General features: G+C 49.8%; 1 protein-coding gene across 5 annotated transcripts in view; it reads right to left on the bottom strand.

Moving 5' to 3' along the window:
* The window catches only part of LOC135903910 (myosin light chain kinase, smooth muscle-like), a 165,682-nt gene that overhangs the window by 8,325 nt on the left and 131,563 nt on the right, over nucleotides 1-25,794 (bottom strand). For 4 of the 5 annotated variants that reach the window (XR_011512681.1, XM_070535246.1, XM_070535249.1 and 1 more), the window contains 6 exons: nucleotides 24,651-24,857; nucleotides 15,330-15,471; nucleotides 4,772-4,971; nucleotides 3,350-3,502; nucleotides 2,539-2,638; nucleotides 833-907 (listed from right to left, as the gene is read on the bottom strand). Coding sequence is in view for 4 of the 5 variants with exons in the window: in XM_070535246.1 (XP_070391347.1) it covers nucleotides 833-907; nucleotides 2,539-2,638; nucleotides 3,350-3,502; nucleotides 4,772-4,971; nucleotides 15,330-15,471; nucleotides 24,651-24,857 (877 nt within the window). In the remaining variant the exon portion in view is untranslated. The remainder of the gene's footprint in view (nucleotides 1-832; nucleotides 908-2,538; nucleotides 2,639-3,349; nucleotides 3,503-4,771; nucleotides 4,972-15,329; nucleotides 15,472-24,650; nucleotides 24,858-25,794) is intronic. The other variant, XM_070535248.1, reaches the window with a different exon arrangement.

The raw sequence follows: 25,794 nt of genomic DNA, 5'->3' as shown, positions 1-25,794 counted from the left end.
ACGTTTGACAGCATACACGCACACCTATACACATACGCAAACAGATACCTCAAACGATAGGTTATTCGGTCATTTTCCAGCAACGACATCAAAATGTCATGCTCGCAGCCACCTTAAATCAATGAAAACGTCGTGTTAGTATTGCAACAATACGCGGATGTGGGAAATGAATCATTTATATATTCTGACGTCGCTTAATATACAACTGCCACCGATATCTTGGACCGCGCAAGAAGAATTGAACTAAATGTTTAAGTTAGTGTAGTTATTCACCACCAATACAACGTTATAACAAAGAGAAGCCTCCGTGCAAAATATTACGTTTGAAACACGAGCGGAAGCGTCACGAAGATATCGCAAGAATAGCCGTTCTTTACGCTTAAAAACTGAAAGAGAAAAGCCACCACTACCGCTCGCCGAAAGTGGCGCACAACATTACGCGCGCGGCTCCTCGGCATGGCCTCTGAGATTGGCCTCCGCTCGCGGAGCGTTGAAAAATCTCGGAGGCGACGTTCTGGCTCATATCCGCTTACCACCAAGTGCACGCGTCGTCTGCCTAGGTGGCGTTCAGAGGGCGATAGTAAGAATGTTATGCAATTACCAGCCGTGCGACCTTGCAGACGTTGCATCAGTCATATACACAGCGCATTTATAATCAATTTAGCCAAAGCGAAATATCATTACAGTTGGGCTCTAATGCGTAAACACACACCGTTTAATGAAAGATCACATGTAGTTATTTATGTACATCAAAGTACGATTTAGCAAGGCGCATACGCGTTAGCAGAACATCTGCTCTTTCTATTCGCAATCTAGGATGCTGAATTCGTACCTGCCACCTCCTCCTGATGACGAAACGTTTCAGCTTCTTCTTGTCCAGCTGTGTGTCATCTCTCTTCTTATCTTTCTGTTTGAATAAAAACAAGAAAGTGTGTATAAGAAAATTATATAGAGTGCACAAATAGATTAGGAAGAGCTTCAGTGACTGAGGACAACTTTTATACACTTTGCGTTACTGGCACTTAATGCAGCCTCATAAGTATCAATACATTAAAAAGAACTGTTCTTTTTTAGTTCCCTACTATATATAGGCATAGAACGTGCCTGTTCAGCTCTTTTTAATCCTATGCCGCCTCACCTCACCAAAGTTTCGATATAAAGTACCGACTGCAAGCTCTTTCTGCACAAGGAGGGCGTAGTTCTTGCGTATCTTATACATTTCTTCGCAGCATTTACGTAGCCTAAGTTCTAGGTGTGCCAAAAAAGAAGACTTAAGCCTGAAATAGCTCGGCAAAATTGCACGTCATGTGGTTTCACGTCGTTTCAAACATGCTTCAGCATGGTAAAGTGCTTATTGTTGTAACGATTAGATGCGTGAAAATCACTTTTTTTTTCCAAATCTAAGTAAAAAAAATGAAGAACGCATGATGCGGCGAATTATATAAAGGTATTTATCACTTAAAGTTTCTAAATTCGTTCAGTACACGTCAGCGTTTTACACCGCAACAAAGAACTGTACCTGATGCGTGCAGCATAACCGCGCTTTGCTCATAACGAGACACTGGGCTACTGCCACAATATCGAGCCTTTCTTTATAATACGTCCTTAACTGCGTCGCTGCATTGGCAGTAAGTTACGCTATAGAAATCAGGTCTACAAATTCACCGGTACGTATTAAGATTATCTTTTCAAAATGGGTATCATTCTATTGACATCGTCAATACTGTGAGTTTCAGTGACAATTAGTGTGTTAAAACATGATGTCTCTCCAGATATGTTAATACGACCAAAGAAATCTTCGGTTGCAAGTAGGGGACCAGGGGGGCACATCTCATTCTCAGATGAATCGAATGAAGTCCGTTCTCGAGGTATAGCTTTCGTTGCCCAAGAAACATGCCAGGAGCAAGAAAATATCTTAGAAGCAGAGTTTGCAGGTTCTTTAACCGGATATTTCAGAAGAACAGTACATTAATCATATCATTAACAAGTGACACACACACACATAAACACAGGAGAGATCAGAAATAGTAAATTACAAAGGGAATCGGTGACACAGGAATAATGGGCTCAATATATCTATTTTTTACACCACTTGCCGCGTTTGCAACGAACACAAAACATGAGCTTTTCAGCTTTTTCTTATACGTGCACGTATTCTCTAGAAAGTAAAAGTTTTACAGTCACCAGAACCTGTTCCAAACAGGCACTTCCATACTGTTGCCCTTGAAAGTTACCCGAACAAGCAATAAGCAAAGGGAGCACTCATTATTATATGCAGTGAGAGATAAAGCTTCGCAGTCAGAATAACCATTCTTTCAATCATTCGTTCCAAACGCGGTTCGGGAGGGATGCCTGGAAAATACGAGCTACACGGTCTGGGTGCAGGTTGACGGGCCGCAGGTCTCTGGTTGGGGGGGACCAACGACAACGGGCGCAGAGTGAACCACGGGGTTTTTGGTGGCGGGGCATCATCGGTCAGGTGGTCGTGCATTTGGGGACGGCTGCCGCGGTGCCAAAGCACTGCGGCAAGTGACCAACCTGAAAGTCTGGCGCCTCAATTTCCTCTATAGGCAGAGGAGTTGTAACACCTACCCGAAGCCACGGATGGTTCAAGCCCTGGGAGGCTGTCATACGGTCTCTGCGAAAAGGAAAATGGGCAAAAGTCGTTGAGCAGGGAGCAAATCAGCGATATGATGTGATGAATTCATAAATAATGAATCAAATACTGATTGATTGATTGATTGATTGATTGATTGATTGATTGATTGATTGATTGATTGATTGATTGATTGATTGATTGATTGATTGATTGATTGATTGATTGATTGATCGTCCAAACTAAGGCACTGCCTGTGAAATACGCCGCGGTGAAGGGCTTCGGGACCGCCTGCAGTTCCTTAACGTGAACCTAAATCTAAGTACTCGAACGTTTTTGCATACCGCCGCCATCGAAATGCGGCCACAACGGCCGAGACTCGATCTCACTATATCGTGGTCGGCAGCAGAACTCTAAAGCCACTCAGTCAAAACGGCGGGTGAAAGAAATTGAAGTCTCGTGGCGAGATCAAGTAAACATGGCGATCGATATGGCTAAAGTCGTGATACGCATGTAGACATCAGGAGAGATTCCGGATGCGGCTATATATTACCCAGTGTTCATAAATACTAGTTGCCTTGTAACATTTCACTGACGATTCATTAACATTTACGTGAACCATCCGATAAAGCACTGTCATTGCCTGTCATAGGTAAAAGCTGAGACAGATCATCATTCTTTGGCGCCGATATGCCACCGCCATCTGTAAGGTACTTGTCTGCACAAGAAAATATGTCATTTAAAGATACTCACTCTTTGTCTTTTAGCAGAAGCTTGGCTATGAAGTCTTTTGCTTCTTCGGAGATCTGGTCAAAGCTCTCATCGTCAAAATCATATTCCGCTCTAGTCACATTCGCCATAGTCTCAAGTTCACTGTTTCCCATGAAAGGTGAAAGTCCTGAGAGCCTGCAGGAAGGTCATTGAATACGTTAAATGAAAAAAAAATGTTTTTTTTTTCATATGGGAGAAAGAATGTCCGGTAAGGAGAAATTTCCCTAATCCAGCGCCTACTCCAAGCTAACGAAACCGTGAACAGCTTTTTCAGCACCATCAAAATGAGGGCGTTATTATTATTCTGCTTACTGGTATCCTCTTTCAATTCGTCTTGCTATTGGAGTCAGGGCATCACACTCCGAAGCAACTGCGATGTGTGTGTATAATCGTTGGGAAAGAGCCAGAGCGAGAAATGGGATTAGAAAGGCCAGGAGGTTTAATCATTAGAAAGTCCCCCACAAGTATTAAGGTGTCACGTCGAACATCGTTATTCAGTTGTTCCGCTCAGCCATCAAAGCTTTCGTTTACGATAGCTCATCGTGAACCGTTTAAAGGAGAAGTTCCAGGCAGCGGATAACCTTTTAGTGACACTAGAGTAATACGAACCGAGTTTGACGCAGTCTTTATTTCTTTTTTTTTTCTAGTTCCAGCGTAGTTGTGAGATTGGTTATGCGCTCTAAGTAATCTCTCAGCATTTCCAACTAGATCTACTGGCTGGTGGTAATAAAATTTGATAGAACAGACGCCTTTTCAGCGACACTTCGTATCTCTGTTGCTTAAGCGGTAAACATCGTTGCCACCGACAAGTTCAGTCTGAGGGTTATAAGCTGGGCGAAATGGTTTGCTTTCAACAAGGTGCACAACGTAGACTACGGGACAATTGAAACGAACAGGTCAATTGCGCCCGCCCGTTTTACTCAACGCGTCGCCTGTGCCGCTCAACATGTTAAAGTTCAGTGTTTAGTTGTAATTTGGCGTGTCATGCTCCCATGCGTAAGTTTAGCTTTTCTTTCGTGCGTAAATGCTTCCTCTTTGTAGCGTCGACTACCAGCGCACGCAGTGTCTGGAAATCCTACTGCTAGCTGCGCAACGTGATAAAAAGGCGTATAGCTTTATGTGAAAACGGGGAAAAACGGGAGATGCAAATTCAAGATGAACCCGAACGAGGTAAAGGCGGGAGCTAACGTTTTCTACAAGTGGACTTGTCTTTTTCAAGGGGACGAATACTTCCCTCGGCACAGCATATATGGGTAGAGTTCTTCTAAAGGGGACAGGGGGTACCCCTCGCTCGCTCACTCACTCACACGAGTGAGCGAGCTAGCTAGCGAGCGAGATAGGTAAAAGAAAATAGGCCAGTTCGTCTTGCATGCACGTGTGAGCCAAACAGCGCTGGGCACTCACAGGACATAGCAGATGACGCCGACGCTCCACATGTCGGTCTGGTATCCGACCTTGTCGAAGTTGACCACCTCGGGAGCCACAAACTCCGGCGTGCCAAACAGCACCTGCAGCTTCTTGCCCGGCTCGTAGAAGCGCGCCAGGCCGAAGTCGATCAGCTTGATGCGATTGCCCGTGCGCGTGGTGCACAGCACGTTCTCCGGCTGCACAGGTGGAGGGGCGAGAGAAGGGGCCGAGTGTCAGCTGCGCCCAACTGGGTGTGGGCCAATTTCACCCATCGTGAACAGTAATTAGGCGTCCGCCCTGTACTTCGCAGGCGAGCTCACAAAATGAATCCGCCAAATTTATCACTCGCGACAAGCAACGCAAGGAAAGCATGTTTCATTCTGACACAGCCACCAGGTTACTGCACTCGATTAAGAACCATGAACTTGATCAAAGTGTTAAGATGGCGTAAGCAGAACATAACACTAAAGTAAATGATCTCTTTCCATGCTGCTTTTGAAGGCACCTGACGACGTGAACTGGAGAGATATTCTGTAAGTGTCCACCTAGCGGACATGTCCGTTTTGTCGGCTGCTGAAGTGCTGATTGGCTGAGCGCGCCTGCCTCCTTCTGACGCGTATCCCAACTCATCCAATCGGCACTACAGCAGCAGACCAAATGGACATGTCCGCTAGGTGGACACTTACTGAGTACCCCCCTTGGGGCCAAGCCGAGTGCGTGTCTATGATGCGTGTCTATGATGCGTGTACCCAGTGCCTGTATAAATATTACGTGATGATTGACGCAGCACGCTAGGTGCTCTCGTGCCTTACATCACCTATAACGCGAAGGTGAACACTCGCATGCCATTTGTGCTACAAACCAACAAATCGATGCGCAGTTCAGAACAAAAGATAACCGCAGTGCAAAAACATTTTTTTCTATTTTAAAACCTAATTTCATCACTAATTGCCCAACTGCGCTCGCATTGGCTCATAAAGGTTGCTCCGGAAGCCGGTCATTTGTCGTAAATTGCACTGAGCGCAATAGTACCTAAACAGCGCTGAAGTGTTCATAAGATGCCATCAGTTCGTCATCTGTAAAGTTTCACAAAGCTACATGCTTCGAAAGAAAGGCAGCACGAAGAAACATCTGCTTCCGTTGAAGCCCAGAAGACACCTGGTTTAATTGGCGAAACAGATTTACTTAAACAGCAAGTGGTGGCTCCTTCAAGTACACATAGAAAGCAAATAAAGATATTCATGCCACCTAAGTTGCATCACATAATAAAGATTACATAAATAATAAAGATAATAACAAATAATAAAAGCGTCGTATTGCTTGACAGTTGAACTCTACCCCTGAGTGTGGTGATCTTCTAAGCAGCACAGAGTGGTCAACAACCCAACAAACCAGCGTGACAGACTCATGCACGAAGTCGTGCAACAGCAGCTTCTTCTGTACCGGTCAGTCCCGCATACTAGTGCACCCTGTCTGGACCGGGAATAACAGACAAGTCCGTTTCCAGATATTTGTCATTAGTATGAGTGTAAACTACTAGGATAAGTTATTTAGTAGTCATTTCAGCAAAATTGTTCTTCTTTCGTGTTTCTGGGCTACATTGCAACATAAGTCGAGAATCCGACCTTGTTTAAATTATACAACCTTGCACCTCAAAACTAATATCCTGATGGTGGGTCACGTCCCCTCTTCTCTGCTTTCCTTTCGCCATATCCTATTTAGTTATGTCCTGCTTCGTATCGTCCTCTGTTGAGGTCAGAAGTAGACTACGTCGCGCAACCTATCAATTGGACGCTGTGTCAGTGCCAAAGAATGTTTCAAACTTCACTCTTCCCTGAGGATTGTGCAGCGCCCAAAGGGACAGGAAAATAGAATGGATATACGCATTATTCCACAGCCTTCCGTCTCCGTCCTTTCGGGTTGAGATGCTGAGAAGGAGGTCGCGGTTCGTTTCCTGGCCGAGGGGGCCGCATTTAGTTCGGGGCAGAGGGCAGAAATGCGGCTCGTCCTCTTAGGTGGACGCTCAAGAATCCCATGAGCTCGAATTTAATCACGAATCTTCCGCTACTCAGCATGTACCTCAGTTCTCAAGTGTTCCTTCGGGATCTTACATCTTGAAACTGTAAAAACAAACGCACAAAGACGAGTACGAAGAGGGGACCTTAAACACACCAATTATCGATCATGCTACCACGCTGCATCTCCGCTTTTTGAACACGTATGGTGCATCACCTCTCCGAGCCAATCTCTCAAACTCTGCCAACGCCATTACTCCCGCCGCAGATCGTGATGCAGTTGCGCGTAATATAAACTCGCGATGCATCTTTATTATCACTGGCTCTATTTATAACAATCATGAGGCCCAAGCATTAAAAAAAATATTACTCTCTCTCTCACTCTCTCTCTCTCACTCACTCACTCTTTCTCTCGTAATGCGAGCAACACTAGAGATATCGCTGCGCCTGAAAAGTTCTGCAACGTGAATCGAGCCCCAAAAATGGCTCTGAAGAGTGGTCTCGCAGTCTAAATGCCGCTACTATTGACTACCTCCTTCCTCTCCTCTCTCTCTCTCTGTCTATCTTTTTTTCCTTTCTCCTCCGTCTCTAGCGCCTGTTCCCCCAAGGCCTCACCCCGTCCGACTTTGGTTTCTATTTAAGCCCGAATACGCTCCGGCGCAGAGAGTGTACGTATACGTACGAGCGCGGTGACTCACCAACAATCCGCTTCCATCTTTTTCAGAGCCCGGTGCGCACCGCCTGCATTGCACAGGTGCCGCCCGCGCGTCTTCGTAGCATCGCAGTGAAAACCGCGCATCATCTTTGCTTTCCATTAGTTAGTTCGTTTATTGTTATTATTTATTTATTTTAATTTCTTCATCTCTCGGCGTCTTATTTTTGGAAGCCCGCCGCGCGCGCGTGCTCGCGATGCGGTGAGGCAGCCGTGCAAGGTGCCTGCCAAGACGCGAGATTGTCAGTGGCCAGTGAGAGTGATTGACGACATCTCGAGCTTTCTTTCGCGGATGCTGCGCGCTGATACTGCTTCTCGATGCACCGTGGGCGCGAGATACAAACGGCAGCGATTAAGCGGTCCGCGCCATTAGTCACCCAGCCCCGGTATATGTGCGCTACGTGTTACGCGGGAGTGTTGCCATGGCGATGGGTGCACATACAGGCTCACATGGATGGAAACGAAGAAAAGGAGAAAGCTGTTTCTTTTTTTGCGAGTCCTTAAATATTCAGTGCATTTGGTCAATGCCTATGTTACAGAAATGAGAACTGCGACCATGAAACCAGTGAGGAAGCACATAGCCGCGCAACTGACAACGGAAGAGAAAATGATAGGCGCAAGTATAGCGGGTAGGAAGCGCACCTGCCCAATTCTTAACTAATGACGCACGAGCGCCATATCCTCGTGCATCCCAAAAGAAAAACGGTGTCGAACCAGTTAATGCACTTGCTGAAATGTGCGGGAGGAATAGCGGTCAAAATAAGTGACGCACGATCAAATGCGATGCGCATAGAATTGCCCATGGATGGGCACATGCCCAGTGGTATGCATGCTCAATGCTATACACCCAAAAAAAACTAAAATGACGCTATAAATATAAAAATGTAAGGAAGTGATATAGTCCGTTGAATATCATGCGCTATTCCATCATGAGATCAGTGCGCTTAGAGATGCCTGTGAGCCGACATCGTATGTGCAAGTTTTACGTTGCGACTTGTTTTATTAGACCGAACAGAAACGCGCGAGCTCGGCCCCCTCTTCGTCGGTCAAAATCGTGTACTGTATAAACAACCGATCACGCCGCAACGTACCTCTTCAGATCCGTTTCCCTCTCCCAACGGGACGCAAAAACCAAACGTTGAAACGCACTTTTCCTTGTTGACGCCGGCAGACTCCTCGCGACGCTACTCGGGCGCGCATGCGCAAAAGCTCACGCGTATCACAGCTGTTGTTTCCTATAGGCTGTTCCATTCAATGCGTCACCCGTGCCCCGGCGCAAGGCGCTGATGCACCTTCTGGTCACAGCCGCTTAATTGTACGCATATTAAATAGCATTAGGCGACTGTACGTATTACCGACAAAACAGCGTACGGACCTTTTTGTCAGCATCGAAATAAGGAAGTCGATTTGGGTAGGACATGTAACAGGTATGAGAGATTAGTGGCGGTCAGGGAATGCAACCTAATGGTATCGGCAAACTTTATTGTGATAGGGGATAGGTGATAGCAAAAAATTTGACAACATGAAGTCGAGGGCGGCAGAAGGATCAACCGGATGATCAGATTATTAAATTTGCAGAGATAAGATGGTGTACGCCAATGCTAGCTTATTTTATTATGTAATTTATGTATATCTATTAGACAATCAAATGTTGCGGAAAAGCCGGTGACTAAAGTTGCAGTTTCCGATATTATCAAATCGAGCCCATCAATCAATCAATGCTGCCCATAGGTAAGTATAGATCTCTGAGAGACTCCTACATCGTGCCGTGGATTTAAACTAGAATGGCAATAACGATTGTGAAATTTATGAAAAGATTTCCTGAGAAGTACTGGGCACTGAGTGCTTCATGGCGTTCACTGAACAGTGATCGTGTTCATAAAAAAACAATTTTTTTTTTCACGCGAAAATTGCATTTGTAATATTTTCCCGTCCCTGTCACTGTCGGCAGAAGTGCGGACGTTGCCTCGTATGGTGGACAAGCGCTGTTGCTCAGGACGCCCCACAGCAATGACAGCGTTGCCACTATCGCCGATACAGGCAAAAATTAGAATAAGAATATCAATTTAAGCCAAGCTCCACTCATGTCAGTTTTCTCTAAAGATAAAGTTTTCTCTACGACACACAAGAAGACATTATTAGAAGTTTGGCGCGTAATACCCCCCGGGTCCTGCACGCCAGGCGCATGGGCAAGACGTCCTCAGTTATCATCGTTTTTCAAGGTGAAGAAGTACCACACTACGTCAACTACCGAAATACTACGTACCGGTGCCTTCTGTACAAGAAGAAGATCGAAGTGTGCGGAATCTGCCGAAAAGTCGGCCACCGGGACGATGTGTGCCCCACCCCGAACGAAAAATGTTGTATCCGGTGCGGCAAGCAAAACCCGCCAACGGACCATGACTGCGAACTAGTATGCGCTATCTGCAACGGCAACCATCTCTCCGGCTCAAAGCAATGCAGGAAACGTTTCCAAATCCCCTACATCATCCGACAACGACAGTGGCAGAAACTATCGGTGGAAGAACAGAACATCCCTAACGAGCGCAGGCAAAGTAGATCGCGAGAACGCCGATCGACGCAGAACAGCCAAGAAACCAGTGCAAGCTTTTTTCCCGGAGGATCGAGCAGTAGGAGCCGATCTCGGTCTTACCCGAGACTAAGCTCAACTCCAAGTGCCACCGACTCCGACGGGACGTCGCGGAACCGGTCGAGTTCCGGGAGACGAACGACCCCGACTAACAGCGGTCCACAGGTGAGCTGGGCTAACACGGTCTCTTCTCCCAATGCTCAGTATCCTAAGATGCAGGCTCTCGAGGCAGAACTCCAACAAATGAGGCAGTTAATAGAACAACAGCGAACCTAAATCACTAAGCAGCGTGCAGAAATCACCCGATTACAACAAAAACAACAGGAGCGCAGTCAGACGCCGCGTCCTACCCCACCATCTAATCCCTCACTCAACACCACAGCACCACCACATAAACGTAAGGCAGAAGATCATACAGACAACTCTTCAGACATATCACCAAGATTCGAGAAACTAGAACATATGATTACTGATCTTGCCAACCAGATGCTTCAGCAACATCAGGAGAATGGTGCCCACTTGCAACAAATAAGCGCACGTCTAGACTCTCTGGAAACCAGAAGCACCAACCTAGAGTCTCGGGTAGCCGCGACCGAAGCCAAAGTACTTCGCTGGGAGTCGAGATTTACATCCACGGCCTCCGGCTCCCTTAAGGGCGTGGCATCCAAACCCTATGACCGTCCACCCCTATCCGAAATCTCCAAACCGATCGCTGAACCCCCGCCACCTCAAAATGGCTCACACTCCTAACTACAAGATCTGGCAGTGGAACTGCCGTGGGTTTCGCCGCAAACGGGGAAACCTTCAGCAGTTCCTTCGGGGTAAGGCGGCCCCTGATATCATTGCCCTTCAGGAGACGGGAGGCCACGCAAAATTGGCAGGGTATAAATCCTATAATGCTTCTGGGTCGGATTCCACCACCGCTATTCTAGTTCACAGAAATCTAACAGTCATTAAACATGATATTGAAGAAGTCGACATAGACCACGTCTTTATTGAACTCATTCCTAAACGTAAGGAGGATGAAAGCATATTCATTCTTAATGTCTATAGTAGCCCAAAGTGCCGACGTCACAAGTTCGGAACTCTATTCAGGAAGGTTCTCAGAATCTCCCAACAAAAGGCCATATTATTATTAGGTGACTTTAACGCTCCCCACACTGCATGGGGATACCGCACAGAGGTAGTCAAAGGTCGTAATCTTTGGCTGGAGGCCCAACAACAGGGACTGACTCTGATCACAGACCCCCAGACACCCACCCGTATCGGGAATAGTGTCAGTGTTGACACCACTCCCGATCTAACTTTCATCAAAAACATAGGCAACTATGATTGGACTAATACCGGGGAAAGCCTCGGTAGCGATCATTATATCATAGAAATCCACATTCAGGCGGGTCCACCCCGCAAGAAGGGCAAACGAGTCTCGCTCACGGAATGGGACCGCTTCCGCCAGATTCGGGAGACAACCGCCACCGAGCATATAAACGATCTCGAGGCCTGGATCGGGGATCTCAGAGATTGCGTGAAACGCGCCACGAGGGAAATCCCTGAAGACGATGGTCTGGTCGAGGTGGATAGCCGCCTCCTACACTTGTGGGAAGCCAAAAACAGCATGCAAACCCGCTGGAAAAAGAATAAACTAAATCGTACACTCCGCTTGCGCATCGCGCAAATTAACATAGAAATCGAGGAATACGCTAACCAATTAACCAAAAACCAATGGGAAAAGGTATGCGACAGCATGCAGGGACAACTCGGTCTAGCCAAAACGTGGAATCTCCTCCGATACCTTATGGACCCGGATAAGAGTAAATCCGAGCAGAGGAAATGCCTCAATAAGATCACTCACCAATACCAGGGCACGAACGACGAGCTCCTCACAGAGCTCAAAACCCGGTACATAGGCACAAATGCACAAATCCCCCAGAAGCCATACACTGGTCCGGAGAATCTTAACCTAGACGCACCCATCCTAGAGGCTGAAGTACGAGCCGTCTTGCTGAAACTCCGAACTAAATCTGCACCAGGCCCCGATGGAATAACAAATAAGACCCTCAGAAATCTAGACGACGTATCTATCACTGCCCTAACAGAGTACTTCAACCGCTGTTGGGAAACAGGTTCTATCCCCTCGCACTGGAAGCATGCACAAATAATATTCATACCGAAACATGGTAAGCGACTACAGCTCGAGAACTTGCGCCCGATCTCTCTGACCTCATGCGTAGGAAAACTCATGGAGCACGTTATACTTAACCGCCTCCACAATTTTGCGGAGGACAACAACTTATTCCCGAACTCCATAATTGGCTTTCGTCCAAAACTTTCCACGCAAGACATCATGCTTCAGCTTAAACATCAAGTTCTGGACCACATACCCAAGAATGGTACCCGGGCTGTCCTGGGGCTTGATCTTATAAAGGCCTTTGACAACGTAGCGCATCAGGCTATACTAGAGAATCTGCAGCACCTAGGTGTGGGCCAGAAGACCTACAACTACATCAAAGACTTCCTCAACCACCGCACAGCGGAACTAAGAATAGGGGAACTACAATCGGACAAGATCCCTCTTGGAAGTCGTGGCACCCCGCAGGGATCAGTTTTATCCCCGTTCCTCTTTAATTTAGCGATGATCAGATTACCGGAACAACTTAATCAGATTCCAGGTCTACACCACAGTCTGTATGCAGACGACATTACCCTGTGGGTGGTTAAAGGTAGCGATGGAGATGTAGAAACCACGCTGCAACAAGCTGTAGACACGGTTGAAAAGTACGTTACCGACAAAGGCCTCGCCTGCTCCCCGCAAAAATCAGAACTCTTCCTACTCAGAGCCCCTACAAACCGCAAATCCGACACTGCGCCATCCCCAGAAATCACTGTGCGAGCCGGAGGAGGCGCGATCCCGGTGGTGACCACCATCCGTGTACTAGGCCTCTTCATGCAAGCTCACGGGCGCAACGGCAACACAATTCACAAACTGGAAGCATGCGTTCAGCAGACGATGCGACTCACTTCAAGAATTGCCAACCGACACTCTGGCATGAAAGAAGCCAACCTCATAAGGTTGGTACAAGCCTTTGTTCTCAGCCGCATCACCTACATCACCCCGTACCTCTGCCTCAAAGCGGCTGAGAGAGAGAAAATAGAGGGGATTATCCGGAGGGCCTATAAACAGGCTCTTGGGCTACCTATAAGAACGGCAAACGCTAAATTGCTAGCCCTAGGTGTGCACAACACCCTCGATGAACTAGTAGAAGCGCACCTTATATCTCAATACGAAAGGCTAGCTCAGAGTGCCGCCGGGCGAAACATCCTCCAGAATCTCGGCATCAACTACGAGTCGATGCAAAGCGTTAAAGTAGACATTTCTCACGATCAGAGGCGCCATCTCAAAATTAATCCACTCCCTAAAAACATGCACCCCGAATTCCACAAGGAAAGGAGGGCCGAGCGGTCCAAAGCCCTACATCAGAAATTCCACGCCTTCAAAGACGTAGTCTATGTCGACGCAGCAGAATACATAGAACGCAACTGTATGTCCCTTGCAGTGGTGGACTCCTCAGGTCAAATACGCGCTGGTGGTTCAATTCGCACCAGAAGCTCCGAAACAGCGGAAGAGGCGGCTATCGCTCTGGCAATAGCCTCCACACATTGTCATTACATTATCAGCGATTCCAAAGCAGCAGTACGCAATTTTGCGAAAGGTCGGGTCTCGGCTCCCGTAAAACACATAATAGACACAAACCAACACCCACGACCAATCCACATCATTTGGGCACCAGCACACTCCTCCCTACCCGGCAACGATGCCGCCCACACCACCGCTCGAGGACTCGCCAACCGAGCACCCGGACGGCTCACGCTAGGATCAGGGAGGGATCGCATGGTCAGTTACCAGGAAATAACTCAGCACTACAGGTTAGCCAGGGCAGTGTACCCGCCAGCACACAAATCGCTTAACAAGCGACAAGAAGTAGCTTGGAGACGACTTCAGACGAACACCTACCCCAACCCCGTAGCCTATCACTACTACTACCCGGACCAATACCCTAATACATGTAAGCATTGTCAGCAAAAAGCGGATCTATTCCATATTATGTGGTCGTGCCCAGCCGAAAATCATACAAATCACGAAATAAGTAATACTGAGCAGTGGGAGGCCGTGTTGCTCAGCTCCGACCCTGACCTGCAGGCCAAGGTCATCGAGAGAGCTGAAGAAGCCGCCCGGGCCCAGGGGCTCGTGGCTGCCTAACAACAAGGTCATCCGTCAATACCTTGTTTTCAAATAAAGTCTTTACTCACTCACTCACTCACTCTAAAGACAAAATTGCCACTAAGGAGCGTGCTCTCAAAACTTACTTGCTCAAGTCTTTAAAGCAGTGAATGAAAAAGGCCTACGAGTTAGAATGTCTTGCACATTTCTTTTTTCGCTTGCACAATGTGTAGCCACCTTATCTCGCTATAGATATATGCAGACCCTTTGTCATCAGCTTTATCAAAGCATCTGTGCTGGTTATAGAAAAAAGAAAGTGGTTTCTTGAAGATCAAAGACAGCGAAATGTGTCCTCCTTCTTCAGGTACAAGCAATGCTCGAAAACCCACTTCTAAACGCGGATTAAATACAACGCTTTCGTTGCATTTAACCTTTACTGAAGAATGAATTCGAACGGGACGGTAAGGTAAAGGTCGGCGACACGGAAAAACTTTATTTCTTTTTAAGTTTGTGTTCTGTTCTTTCAATTTTTCGCCGTAACACTTTATACCCACTCGATCAGCAGGTGACAATCCTTCTGCCTTAACCTTTACATTCTCTTCTACCAAATGATTCTGGATGCTCGAAAGTTTTTGCTGTGTGACGTTCGAAGCTGACAATAACGCCTGTCCGAAAGCAACGTTAGCATAGCCTACTGCTCTTTCCTTCATCTTACATAACATATCTCTCTGTCACTATCTCTATCTCTATCTCTATCTCTATCTATGTCTCTGTATCTGCTTGTGTGTGTGTGTGTGAAGGGGAGGGGAGGGGAGGGAATGTTTTTTCCCGGCTGCGGCTGTGGGTCACGCCATAGACATTCGCGAGTAAACACGGTACAAACGTAACTATTTTCTTCTTGAATTGTTTCCATCTTTTCAAGGGCACGTGCTGCACGTCTGTTATGCGTCATCAAAGAGAGTTGGCGGGTTAGTAAAGAATCCCACGCCAGAAACGTGATGGTAGGAGGTTTGTCTCACCTTCATGTCCAGGTGGAGGATGTTTTTGGAGTGCATGTAGTCAACACCTTCGCATATTTGCCTCACGAAGATAGCGCAGGCTTTCTCCGTGAGCACGAAGTCGTCATCAATCACCCTCTCAAAAAGCTCACCGCCTTCGATCCTGCAAGAACAAGGTGACGAAAAAGTTAGCGGTAGAGAAAAAATAATAATAATAGGTAAAGTGAATAGCGTCACCCTCCTCAAAGCCGCTAAACATAGACGTGTATGTTGTTCACTTTGCGAGCACCTCGCCGATGTCATCATTGGGCTGTGTCAAAGCAAACGACTTTAGCCAAGCTGTTAGCTGGCGCGTTCCTCGCAAGGTCACTCTAAATAGAGGGTCACACTAAATTAAAGCCTCGCCTTCCAGACTTCCTGGTTGGCTACAGACACGCTATGCGAGAGGATAAAGACGCGCGGTCGTCAATTTGCTACCGCTGACGTCGTCTTGAAGGTGGGGCAATGGGCTGCTTTCGAAGCGGCCGCCACCACAACACGTTTCCGCATCTCGAGTTCGCCGCAAGAGTGCTCTCACAACAGCATTTTTCTTTCCTGTGTGTTAATCCAGGCCATCCGTCAGCGCAGCATCACTGGCGCGAATCATTCAACGCTAGTCTAGGTGATGTTTTATGTTTGGAAAACCAGCAATATTTTTGTAGAATGCACGGCACGTAGTCAGGTGATCCAGGGTCTGAGCACTGGGACGGAAGCTAAAACTAAGGCCACTTTTTAGCTCCCTCGGAATGTGGCGTTATATCGAATGTTTCGATAAGTGATTTATTGTTCCAGCAGTGCGGTGTGCCTGTCTAACCCAAGAGGCATGATCGCGCAAGCGGCAACGAACTTCAGCTCTTTATAAATGTCCAGAGATAAGCGGACTTTCGAATCTGGCGAAATATTTGCCGTGTTGTGTCATTCGTGTTGCGTTATTATTATTGTGTCGTTCTTTTCTTTTCATACCCGCAATTGTGAAGCAACTGCCAACTTAAACTGCAATGGAAGTCGACCTATCCTTGTTATCGAGAAAAGGGGGGAACGAGCAGGAGAGCTATCGAAAATGGCGCCAGGGCATCTCCAAGCCACACAGAAGGATTGAGAAACTGTACCTCTCGATGCAATGTACAACCTGAGACGTCAACGTCCATACTATCCTGTTCTGCTTCCCTCGTTTCAGTACCAGCACATTTGTTTTTCAAGAATAACCACCTGCGTCGATTAGTACGAGTTCGCGACGTGACATTCTAATTCCGATGGCTAGAAAGCTGCAGAAACCGCTGGTGAACCGCCTATATAGCTTGAAAAGGGAATCGGATTCCTCAGACCTCATGTGCCAGTTTACAGTATTTCTCCATGCCAATGCCCTTACCACATGAAATACCTGGTCGCCTACATTTCGCAGTTTTTTGTTCTGTGTGTAAAAGTGCGCTGTATTCTGAAATCCTTAATGTATTTGACCTGTGACCGCAAAGTTGCCAAAACAATGACTGCTGACCGCCGCTGCTCAGAGCCTCACATTCAGAGTCAGAGAGCAGAGAGGCGATTGGCCAAGCAACCTTAATTGGAGACGACTACTCTGGGCGCAATAACGTAGGCCCACGTCGGTATCTATTTGACGTCAGGCAACACCTCCCCCTGGACTGTGGGCCAAAATATTTCGACCCTTCCTTGGAGAATATCTCAGCGCTCTTTATTTGTTTTCGCCTCCTACGCGAAGAGAAAGTAGCCTGCCGGCCGAGCAGCGGACTATATTTTCCTCTGACTTGAGAAAGCGACAACCTCCCCCATCCGCCCACGACTCAGCCGCCCACAAAGCACCAGATGCCCTGGTTGGCACGGGCTCTTCAAACGCGAAGAGCAAAAAAAAAAATATAGCAACATAAACGAGAGCCCTTGCCGCGTGCGCTGAGGCAGTCAACAAGAGACGATCCTTCAACAAACAAAACGGTTACGTAAATGTCTCGACAGAAAGACGTAGCGGACGGCCTCAAACCCGATCCGTACCGAGCGAGTATACAGAAGAAGCCTTCCCCAAACAGTGGCATGCGCACTGCTTTGCCCCGATCCTCTCTCCGGTGCAAATTATAGCATGCGCAGCTGCGCTCTGTTTCAAACCTCTCAACCGCTGCTTGTCACACGGAACGGCAGCAAAGAAAACACGGCCCGGTTGGCTTCGGTGGCAGCGGTTGCTAGGGGCCATGCACGACGAGTACAGAATGCGGCTTCAAGAAAAAAAATCGCTGGCTCCCCCGTAATGTAGAGTAGATATAAGCATGAAATGGCAACCGGCAAAGCAGATTGGTTGGGACCTGGAGATGATACTATCCACAATGTTAAAATAGGTGTAGTGCATATTTGCAACGGCACACCCCACCACACCACACCGCACCACGCCATACCATACTGTGTACTGGTACATATGGACGCTACCCAGCTAGAAGACGAAAATCGGCTGAAGGCGGTATGATAGGTAGGGAAAAACACCAGGAACACCGAGCGCGCTGCCCAACTTGAATTTAAAGCGCCTGAAGAAGGTGCACGTAGCATGGCGCCATCTCTGGAGGCGACGCAAAACACGCGCCGCGGAACTCACGGACCGCTGGCGTTCAAAAGAGCACAGGCAACTCTGTCTCAGCGCCAAATAATAGCAATGAAGTGCACGGTGCCCTGTATCTGCCTTTTGAATGTCGCTATTGGAAATGACAAATGAAACTTCGGCATACTAGAAGTTACAGCTTGAGCGTTATTGTGAACAAGCATTGGGAAGAACTTGGAAGCAATATTTTTGTAACGTGTTTGGGCAAACTAACGTACGTGATGCGGTGCTGTACAAAGGGTTCGGGGCCAGAGACCCCGTTTTCTTAAGTTTTGACTAGCTGCCCGGATGTTTTCGTTTGAGTGCCCGGATAACGGCTCTGGCTTTTGGTTCAGGGTCACTTGAAGGTTGCCCATAACGCAAAGCTAAAAGCTTCTCATGCTCAACATTCGCGCCCAACATGTTGCGGCTGGCCATCCCTCGAGCTACGGATGCAGATGCCCGACATTTTATAAGTACCTGACTGTGCCGATCGTTGGCTTCCCTCGCGTTCTGTTTAGTTCTGGCAGCCGGCCTGAGAACGCTAACACTAACGCCTACGTGATGCGCAGAACGTAGGCTCCGGGGTGTCGACGTCCCGACGGCGCAAGAGTCCGCAATGCCAAGAAAAGCATAAACAACGGTCGTCCCGTTAAGCACAGCAGGGTTCACTTCCAGGTTAGCGCGTAAAGCGTTGTCGCAGCGGCAGAGCAAACATGACACCGGCCATAAAAGCCCCGTGTCACTCTCCTCTTTTTAACACGTGTCATTCTTGCTTACATTTCCCTGAGAGCCGATTGGCCTTTGCCATCTTCATGCCCTCAATAAATGTGTAGGGTCTCCTAGTTGTGTTCGCCATAGGGCTCCCTGCATTTATTTAACTATTTCTATGGCACAATGTTACATTTCTTTCTCGAGTTCATGGTTGGTGCTGTTTGGCGTTGGTGCCGGCGGTCGTTGTGACAATGATGATGCTGTCAGGCGGCGGTTGCCTTCTTCGCTTTAGAGCAAGCGCAATTACCCTCTACCCCAACCACCGTCTATGGCACGACCCATACAAGGACTGCGGGTTTGGTGACGGGGCCGTCACTGATGAAACTATGACGAGCCAACTTTGGCGGCAAGTATGCCAGTGGCATACGTTACGTGCTACTTCGGTTTTTCATTTAGCCAGTTCAGCACCCGCAGTGCCAGGCAAAAAATTGCTGCCGCCCATAAGGGCTGCAAATTATGGTCCTCGGATATAATGCGAACACGCACGTAAAGCGCAACTGCTCTGCTACTTCGGGACGGCAAGACACAGGTCGTGCGAGCACGCAGCGTTCGCGTAGCAGGCGGCCGGCGGGACCGAGTGAATGAAGCCAGCAAGCAGCAGGCTAGCTGGCTCCGATGCGCGCCGGTCAACAGAACCGCGAGCATGCGAAGCCGGCGCGCAGGCCTCGTTCCTCCTCTCTGCTAGGAGCTGCTGTCACCGGCGCGAGCGACGGGGCTCCCCTCCTGGTAGCTGTCAGGGGCCGCGCCGCGGCGGCCGCTATTCCTAGCCCCTCCTTGGCAGCGCTCCCGGGCACTGGGTCGCGGCGAACAAAAGGCCGGCGGGCCTCGCTTCGCATCCGCTCCGGCCCTTGAAGGTTAGAGCATCGCTTTAAATACACACCGCGCGGAGTGCGCGTGCCCAGCGCACATGCTTCGCGGGTCTTCGAGTATTCTAGAACACTATACTTCGAGCGGCCCGTGGTGGCGGTAGTGGTGGTAGTGGCGGTGGTGCTGCTGTGCTGATCTGGCGGCAGGCGGCAACAACATCGACAGCTGCAGAAGCAGCAGTTGTGGTGGTAGACAGGGAGGAAGAAGCTTCGTCTCCTCACCCCGAGAACGCGCAAGGCCGCCGTGTAGTCTCGCGGAGCCTGCCTGCACGCCTGCAGCTCTCATGCCGATGGTCTCTCTCTCTCTCCCTCCCACTCTCATGCTCTTCGTCCTCTAAACCTGCTTTTTACGCGCTCACAAAGCGCGCGTTCTTCTGCTGCTCTTGTCTTCCGTTGAATGACGAGCTCTCGGGTTCTGCTCCTCGCCAGAAGTCTCTTGCCAACAGCATCGCAAAGATATGTCAAGCCCGCGTGTCCCGCGTACGCGAGCGGTCATCTGTCCAGGCGCAGCGTGTACAAACTGAAAGGGACGTTAGACCGCCACTGGCTCTGATTCTTTCCATGTTCTCCTGCTCAACCTTTTCAAAGCACAACGAAGCCGTTGGCTTCTGCGCACGTCCGCTATTTGTGCCACTGGGGAAGCGTGGCAAACGACAGTAATTGGCGGCGAGGACCAAGCAGGGTTTGTTGATCGGACCTGAGATTTCAACATCTGACTCAGCTGTTGCATAACAACGCGTGCGGTGTGGAAAGCCTGGCGAAGTAACACTTGCTGGACTGCGACGCTGGGGTGCGGAGAGTGTATGTCAGAAATTCTCGTATTTTTAGAACCTCGTTAACGATCGGCACGCGGAAAGAAGAAAAAAGTACCGAACCCAGGCTCTCAACGTGAGGGAGAGAAAGGTCCTTTGAATAAATATAAATGTGGGCTGCTGGCGTTCTTGACTTACTTTGCCCTCATTTTAGTGTAGCCCCTTGCTCCTTCACGCAATTTTTTTATGACATGCGACGCTTGTTCTGCTAACGGATTTTTCTCCTTCGCCAAGAGAACCATCTAATGGCACTGAGTATTGTTTCTCAGCTGCGTTTCCTTTATACTTTTCCCTCAAGTGTCATGAAAGAGATTCTTTGTTAGCTTGTACGCTTGATTTATTTCTTTCATTTTGATTCCGCACTCACAATAACCTGCAGTTCTTGTGTCATTGTGTCATACGCATTGTGTCATTGTGTCATTTTGATTCCGCACTCACAATAACCTGCAGTTCTTGTGTCATTGTGTCATACGCAAGAAGATCGCCGAAATAAACCGGGAGATCGAGACGCATTGCACCCGCCTGTGCGAGCAAGAATGGCAAGAGCTGTGCGACACGATGAACGGGAACATGAGTGTTGGACGCACCTGGAAGATTCTCAGGCACCTGCTCGACCCGGCAAGCACCAGAACGGCGACCCGTACAGAGATGGCCAAGCTGCGACACAAGTACAAGGACGACCCAGAGGCCTTCGCGGAAGAGATCGTGCAGACGCACCTCGCACGCCCTAAAGGGCAGAGTCACCCAGAGTACTGCGGGGCTCCCAACGAAGAGCTGGACGCGGACTTTTCCGTGCAGGAAATTAGAACGGTCCTCCAGCTTCTGAAGACCAACTCGGCGCCCGGTCCTGACAGGATCACCAACAAGATCCTGAGGAACCTGAATGACGACGCCATCGAGAAGCTCTGCGAGTACATCAACGCGTGCTGGAAGGAGGGCCGAATTCCGCAAGAGTGGAAGACCGCGGACGTTATACTGATACCAAAGCCGGGCAAACCACTGGAGGTCCGAAACATGAGGCCGATCTCCCTCACGTCCTGTGTCGGGAAAGTGATGGAGCATGCCTGCCTTAACAGGGTGACGACGCTGCTCGAGAAACAGGACGCCTTCGGCACCCACATCATCGGTTTCCGGAAGGGCCTTTCAACGCAGGACGCCATGCTGCAGATCAAGGAACAGGTCGTGAACGCTCCGAGCACGCACGTGCGCGCCCTACTCGGGCTAGACCTCAAGAGCGCCTTCGACACTGTGAAGCACATGGCCATACTGGACAAGATCAGCCGACTCGATCTCGGGGCGAGGTTCCACCGATATGTCAGCAGCTTCTTGAATGGGCGCGAGGCGACAGTCAAGATCGACGGGGCTTCACCACGAACGGTCCGAATGGGTGGTGCGGGAACGCCGCAGGGCTCCGTACTCTCCCCCATGCTTTTCAACCTCGTCATGATCGGCCTGCCGGAGCGTCTTGAGGCAATCGAGGGCATCAATCATACCATATACGCAGATGACGTGACGGTGTGGACCACGGAGAACACGAGCGTCGGCGAAATGCAAGACCGACTGCAGCGGGCCGTCCGGGAGGTGGAGCGGCACCTCGAAGACACGGGACTCGTCTGCTCACCCGACAAGTCGGAGATCCTGCTCCACAGGCCGCGCAAGAAAGGACCCCTTCCGCAGGCCGTGCTAGACGCTCGTCGTTTGGGCGTCCGCGTCACGACGAGGGAGGGGACCCAAATACCGACGGTGTCCAAGTTGCGAGTGCTCGGCCTGTGGCTGGAAGAGAACGGTGCCAACCGCGAGCTGGTTGCCCGACTGCAGAAGAAAATGGCCGCCGCCACACACCTCGTGCGGCGGGTCGCGAACAAGAAAAAAGGAATGAAGGAACAAAACGTTACGAGGCTGATACAGGCGTACGCGCTGAGCCACATAGCGTACGTCGCCGCATACGCCGACTGGAACAGGAGCGAAACCGACAAGCTGAACGTGGCGATCCGCAGGGCGTTCAAGACTGCCCTGGGAGTACCCCAGTACACGCCAACCCACAGGCTCCTCGAGTTGGGCGTACACAACACGCTCGAGGAGATCGCCGAGGCGCAGAGAATCGCGCAGCTGGAGAGGCTGTCGAGCACCGTAACGGGAAGACGAATCCTGGACTTGCTCGGGATTGGATATCACGAGGCGCGTGGACTGAAAGAATCACTGCTACCGGAAGTCAGGGACGCCATACAGACGGAAAACATGCCGAAGAATATGCACCCGGTGCATGACGTGCAAAGACGTATACGCAGGGCGGTAGCAATCCTCGAGAAGCATGGAAGACAAGAAGGCGTCCTCTTCGTCGATGCAGCGAGGTACCCGCGGCCAGTCGGTGACTCTGATGGCGACGAGGAAAGTCGACCACCACCGCCGCTACAAGGGAATGTGCGAGGCGAGCCGCAGTTACCAGCACCACCGCCCTTACTCTTACTACGACAACAACGGCAGCAGCAACAACGGCAACATCAACACGGCCGACCGACGGCGGCGGCGCCCGCCTTTTCCATGGCCGTCATAGATACAAAGGGAACGATCCGAGTCACGGCATCAGCGAGGCTGCCGTCGGCCGAAGCAGCGGAAGAGATGGCCATAGCCCTCGCGGTACTCCACGGAGGTGCAGAGGATAGCCTGATTATCAGCGACTCCAAATCAGCGATTCGGAATTACATCAAAGGTTGGGTGTCCGCGGATGTGGCGCGTATGCTCAACGCCCGGGCCGGGGACTTCGGATCCGGCACCATTACAAACAAGTCCCTCAAGTGGTTCCCCGCGCACGTCGGGGAGCTTGGCAGTAACAGCAACTATGACACCAACATTGCTAACGGCCGAAGACGCAACGACACTCCACCCAACCACAACGAGCGCGCCCACCTCGTCGCGAGGCAGCTTACCCGCCGCGACGTGGTCACCCAGAGGGCAGCCGCTGCCGTTGTTGTGCGGGACCCCAGCGGAGGAGCGACGGCGACGGCGGCTGCCACCCCGTCTGGCGCGGCCGCTGTTGTTACCAATACAACACAAATCGCGGCGGACGGAGCTGGGGATCACGCGGACGCCGACTGCGATGTCAGGGAGTTTCCGGCAACGTACAGAGAGGTGATTGGTCACTATCGGAAAGAAAGAAGAAAATATCCAGAACCCCACGGGCGTCTAGACAGGTCCCAGGCGGTCGACCTGAGACGGTTGCAGACGGGCACTTTCACCAACCCCTACCACCTGCACCGCCTGTGGCCCGCGCTGCACCCGTCGCCCGGCTGCCCGTGGTGCGAGCACGAACGGGCTGATATGGCCCATGTGCTTTGGGAATGCCAACGCCACGTGGAACAAGGACAAAGAGGCAGGGGGAATACAACAGCGGAACCCTCTGAAGCGGGGCGCCTCGCTGAGAGATGGCAAGCCGCCCTCCTCAGCGAGGCACCCGAAGACCAGGAGTGGGCCGTCCAGCGGGCCAGGGCCGTTGTCGAGGATCTCGAAAGATCTTCCTCGGGCGATGGTCCACTGGCAGCCTAGCCCCGGGCACCAACATCAACTGCTGGACAAATAAAGTTTATTCCTATCCTATCCTTGTGTCATTTCGTTCTATCTCGCATAGCAATTACTTTCCAAGGGAATAAAGCTTCCCTTCGACATTCGCTGTAGTTACTCATACAGAATGCAACGGTGAGTGCGGATTTCTTTAGCACTAGCTTTGTTCGAATCTATTCAACTTTCAGCGTTACTGAGCAATGTGATGGGCTGTTTTAAATACTTCGGAGACACGGCAATTTAACTTTCTTTTTCTGTACGTTTAGGGGCTACAAGCTTAAACAGCTTTCACGGCACCAGAGCCATAGGTACGACTGTCCACTGCACTGGTTCGTATTCAGCTCAGGTGGGTAAGTACGGCCACCTTCAGGTTAACTCAAGCACAGAAGTCAGAATTCATCATGATTGAGATTTCTTTTCTTGCCAGTTACAAACATTGCGTAGGCAACATCCGTGGCTTGGGGACGAAGGCAGACCTAGCATGCATTTCCAAGGCACTGAAACAAATAAACAAGCAAGCATTCGCATAAAACATGATCCCGTTAGGCCTCACGACGACTGTGTCTATCATGGGCCCGTTCAAAGCGATTCTTTCTCCTTCTGCGAGGAAGAGCAGATAGAACCCTGACAACGAAACAACGTGACAACGCCTGCGAGCAAGAAAGAAACGCCACAAGCAGTTCAACTCCCCAGTCAGACTCCATTACTGACGACTCACAACTCCAGAATGAGGATCATCTGCTTCTTGGAGTCGTCGAAGGCATCGTATAGCTGGAGCAGGCGTGGGTGCTGGAGCGAGCGCATGATCTCCACCTCGCGCTCCACGTCGGCGCGGTCCTCTGCCCGCTGAGTCAGGATGAACTTGGCCGCCAGGATCCGGCCCGTCTTTTTCTCCTCGCAGCGGTACACCGTGCCGAATTTGCCCCTGCACAGCCAAGAGTGCTTGCTATAGATTTAGGCAATGGATTGTCGGTAAGCCACGCATCTACTATAGGCGTCGACATTCCTGATTTTCGCCATTTCTCAGCTCCCGAGATCACTACGACCACATACCGCGTGAGACAGTCATTATTTAACGGATGCTATAGAGATGTCTGCCTGGCTGTAAGCCTTGCATACTACTCCAGATGACAAGGGTGACACATGAAAGTACCCACTCACGCATAGTACGCAAAGTAAGATGCAAATAGGCTGCCTGGTCTAAGGCAGTGTTCTGGAGGAAGATAAAAAATACATAGAATATCCTCAGGGAGTTACCTGAATGATGCGTAAACATTTCGTAGTAACGACGTGGTGTTGAATGGTCGTGCGCTGGTGTGTTTGGTATAATTGCGAGAATGACTGTGAAGGAATTGTGAAACGGAAATGCGCGGTTGCAACACCTAACCGTTAAGTTCGGCTGATACCGTTTCGATCCGTAGCCACGGCTGCTCCACAGTTCTGGCTTACTAAAGGTGGGCCTACAGCGTGCCCAATCGCACACGTCACGTGGTCACAGAGACGCGCTCGTGCCACTTCTGGCGCGTTCGTCGTCGTCTTCCTCAGCTGGCTGGCTCTATCTTGAAAGCGATCGTCGTACGCGAAGGAGTGACGGACGGATACTTTTCTCGTTGGGTAACCATAGAAATGTTCACGCATTTAAAAGAGCGTACGCGTTGTCACAAACTGCAAGGCTTCGCTTCGTTCTCTACACTCCACTAAGAGCTCCGCACAGCGAATTTGCCAGCGTTGACCTTCCTCGCCGTTATGCAAACTTCCTATTACCAATTGATCGCACACAAAAAAAAGATCGCTGACTCCTCCCAACTGCGACCAAGATCTTGACAGCATTTCCGCGGTTTCCTTGCTAACGACAAAGTGTG

The sequence above is a fragment of the Dermacentor albipictus genome, chromosome 3, assembly GCF_038994185.2.
Source record: "Dermacentor albipictus isolate Rhodes 1998 colony chromosome 3, USDA_Dalb.pri_finalv2, whole genome shotgun sequence".
NCBI classification, from domain to species: domain Eukaryota; kingdom Metazoa; phylum Arthropoda; class Arachnida; order Ixodida; family Ixodidae; genus Dermacentor; species Dermacentor albipictus.
The sequence above is the reverse complement of the archived record's forward strand: the minus strand, read 5'-3'. Positions and strand labels throughout refer to the sequence as shown.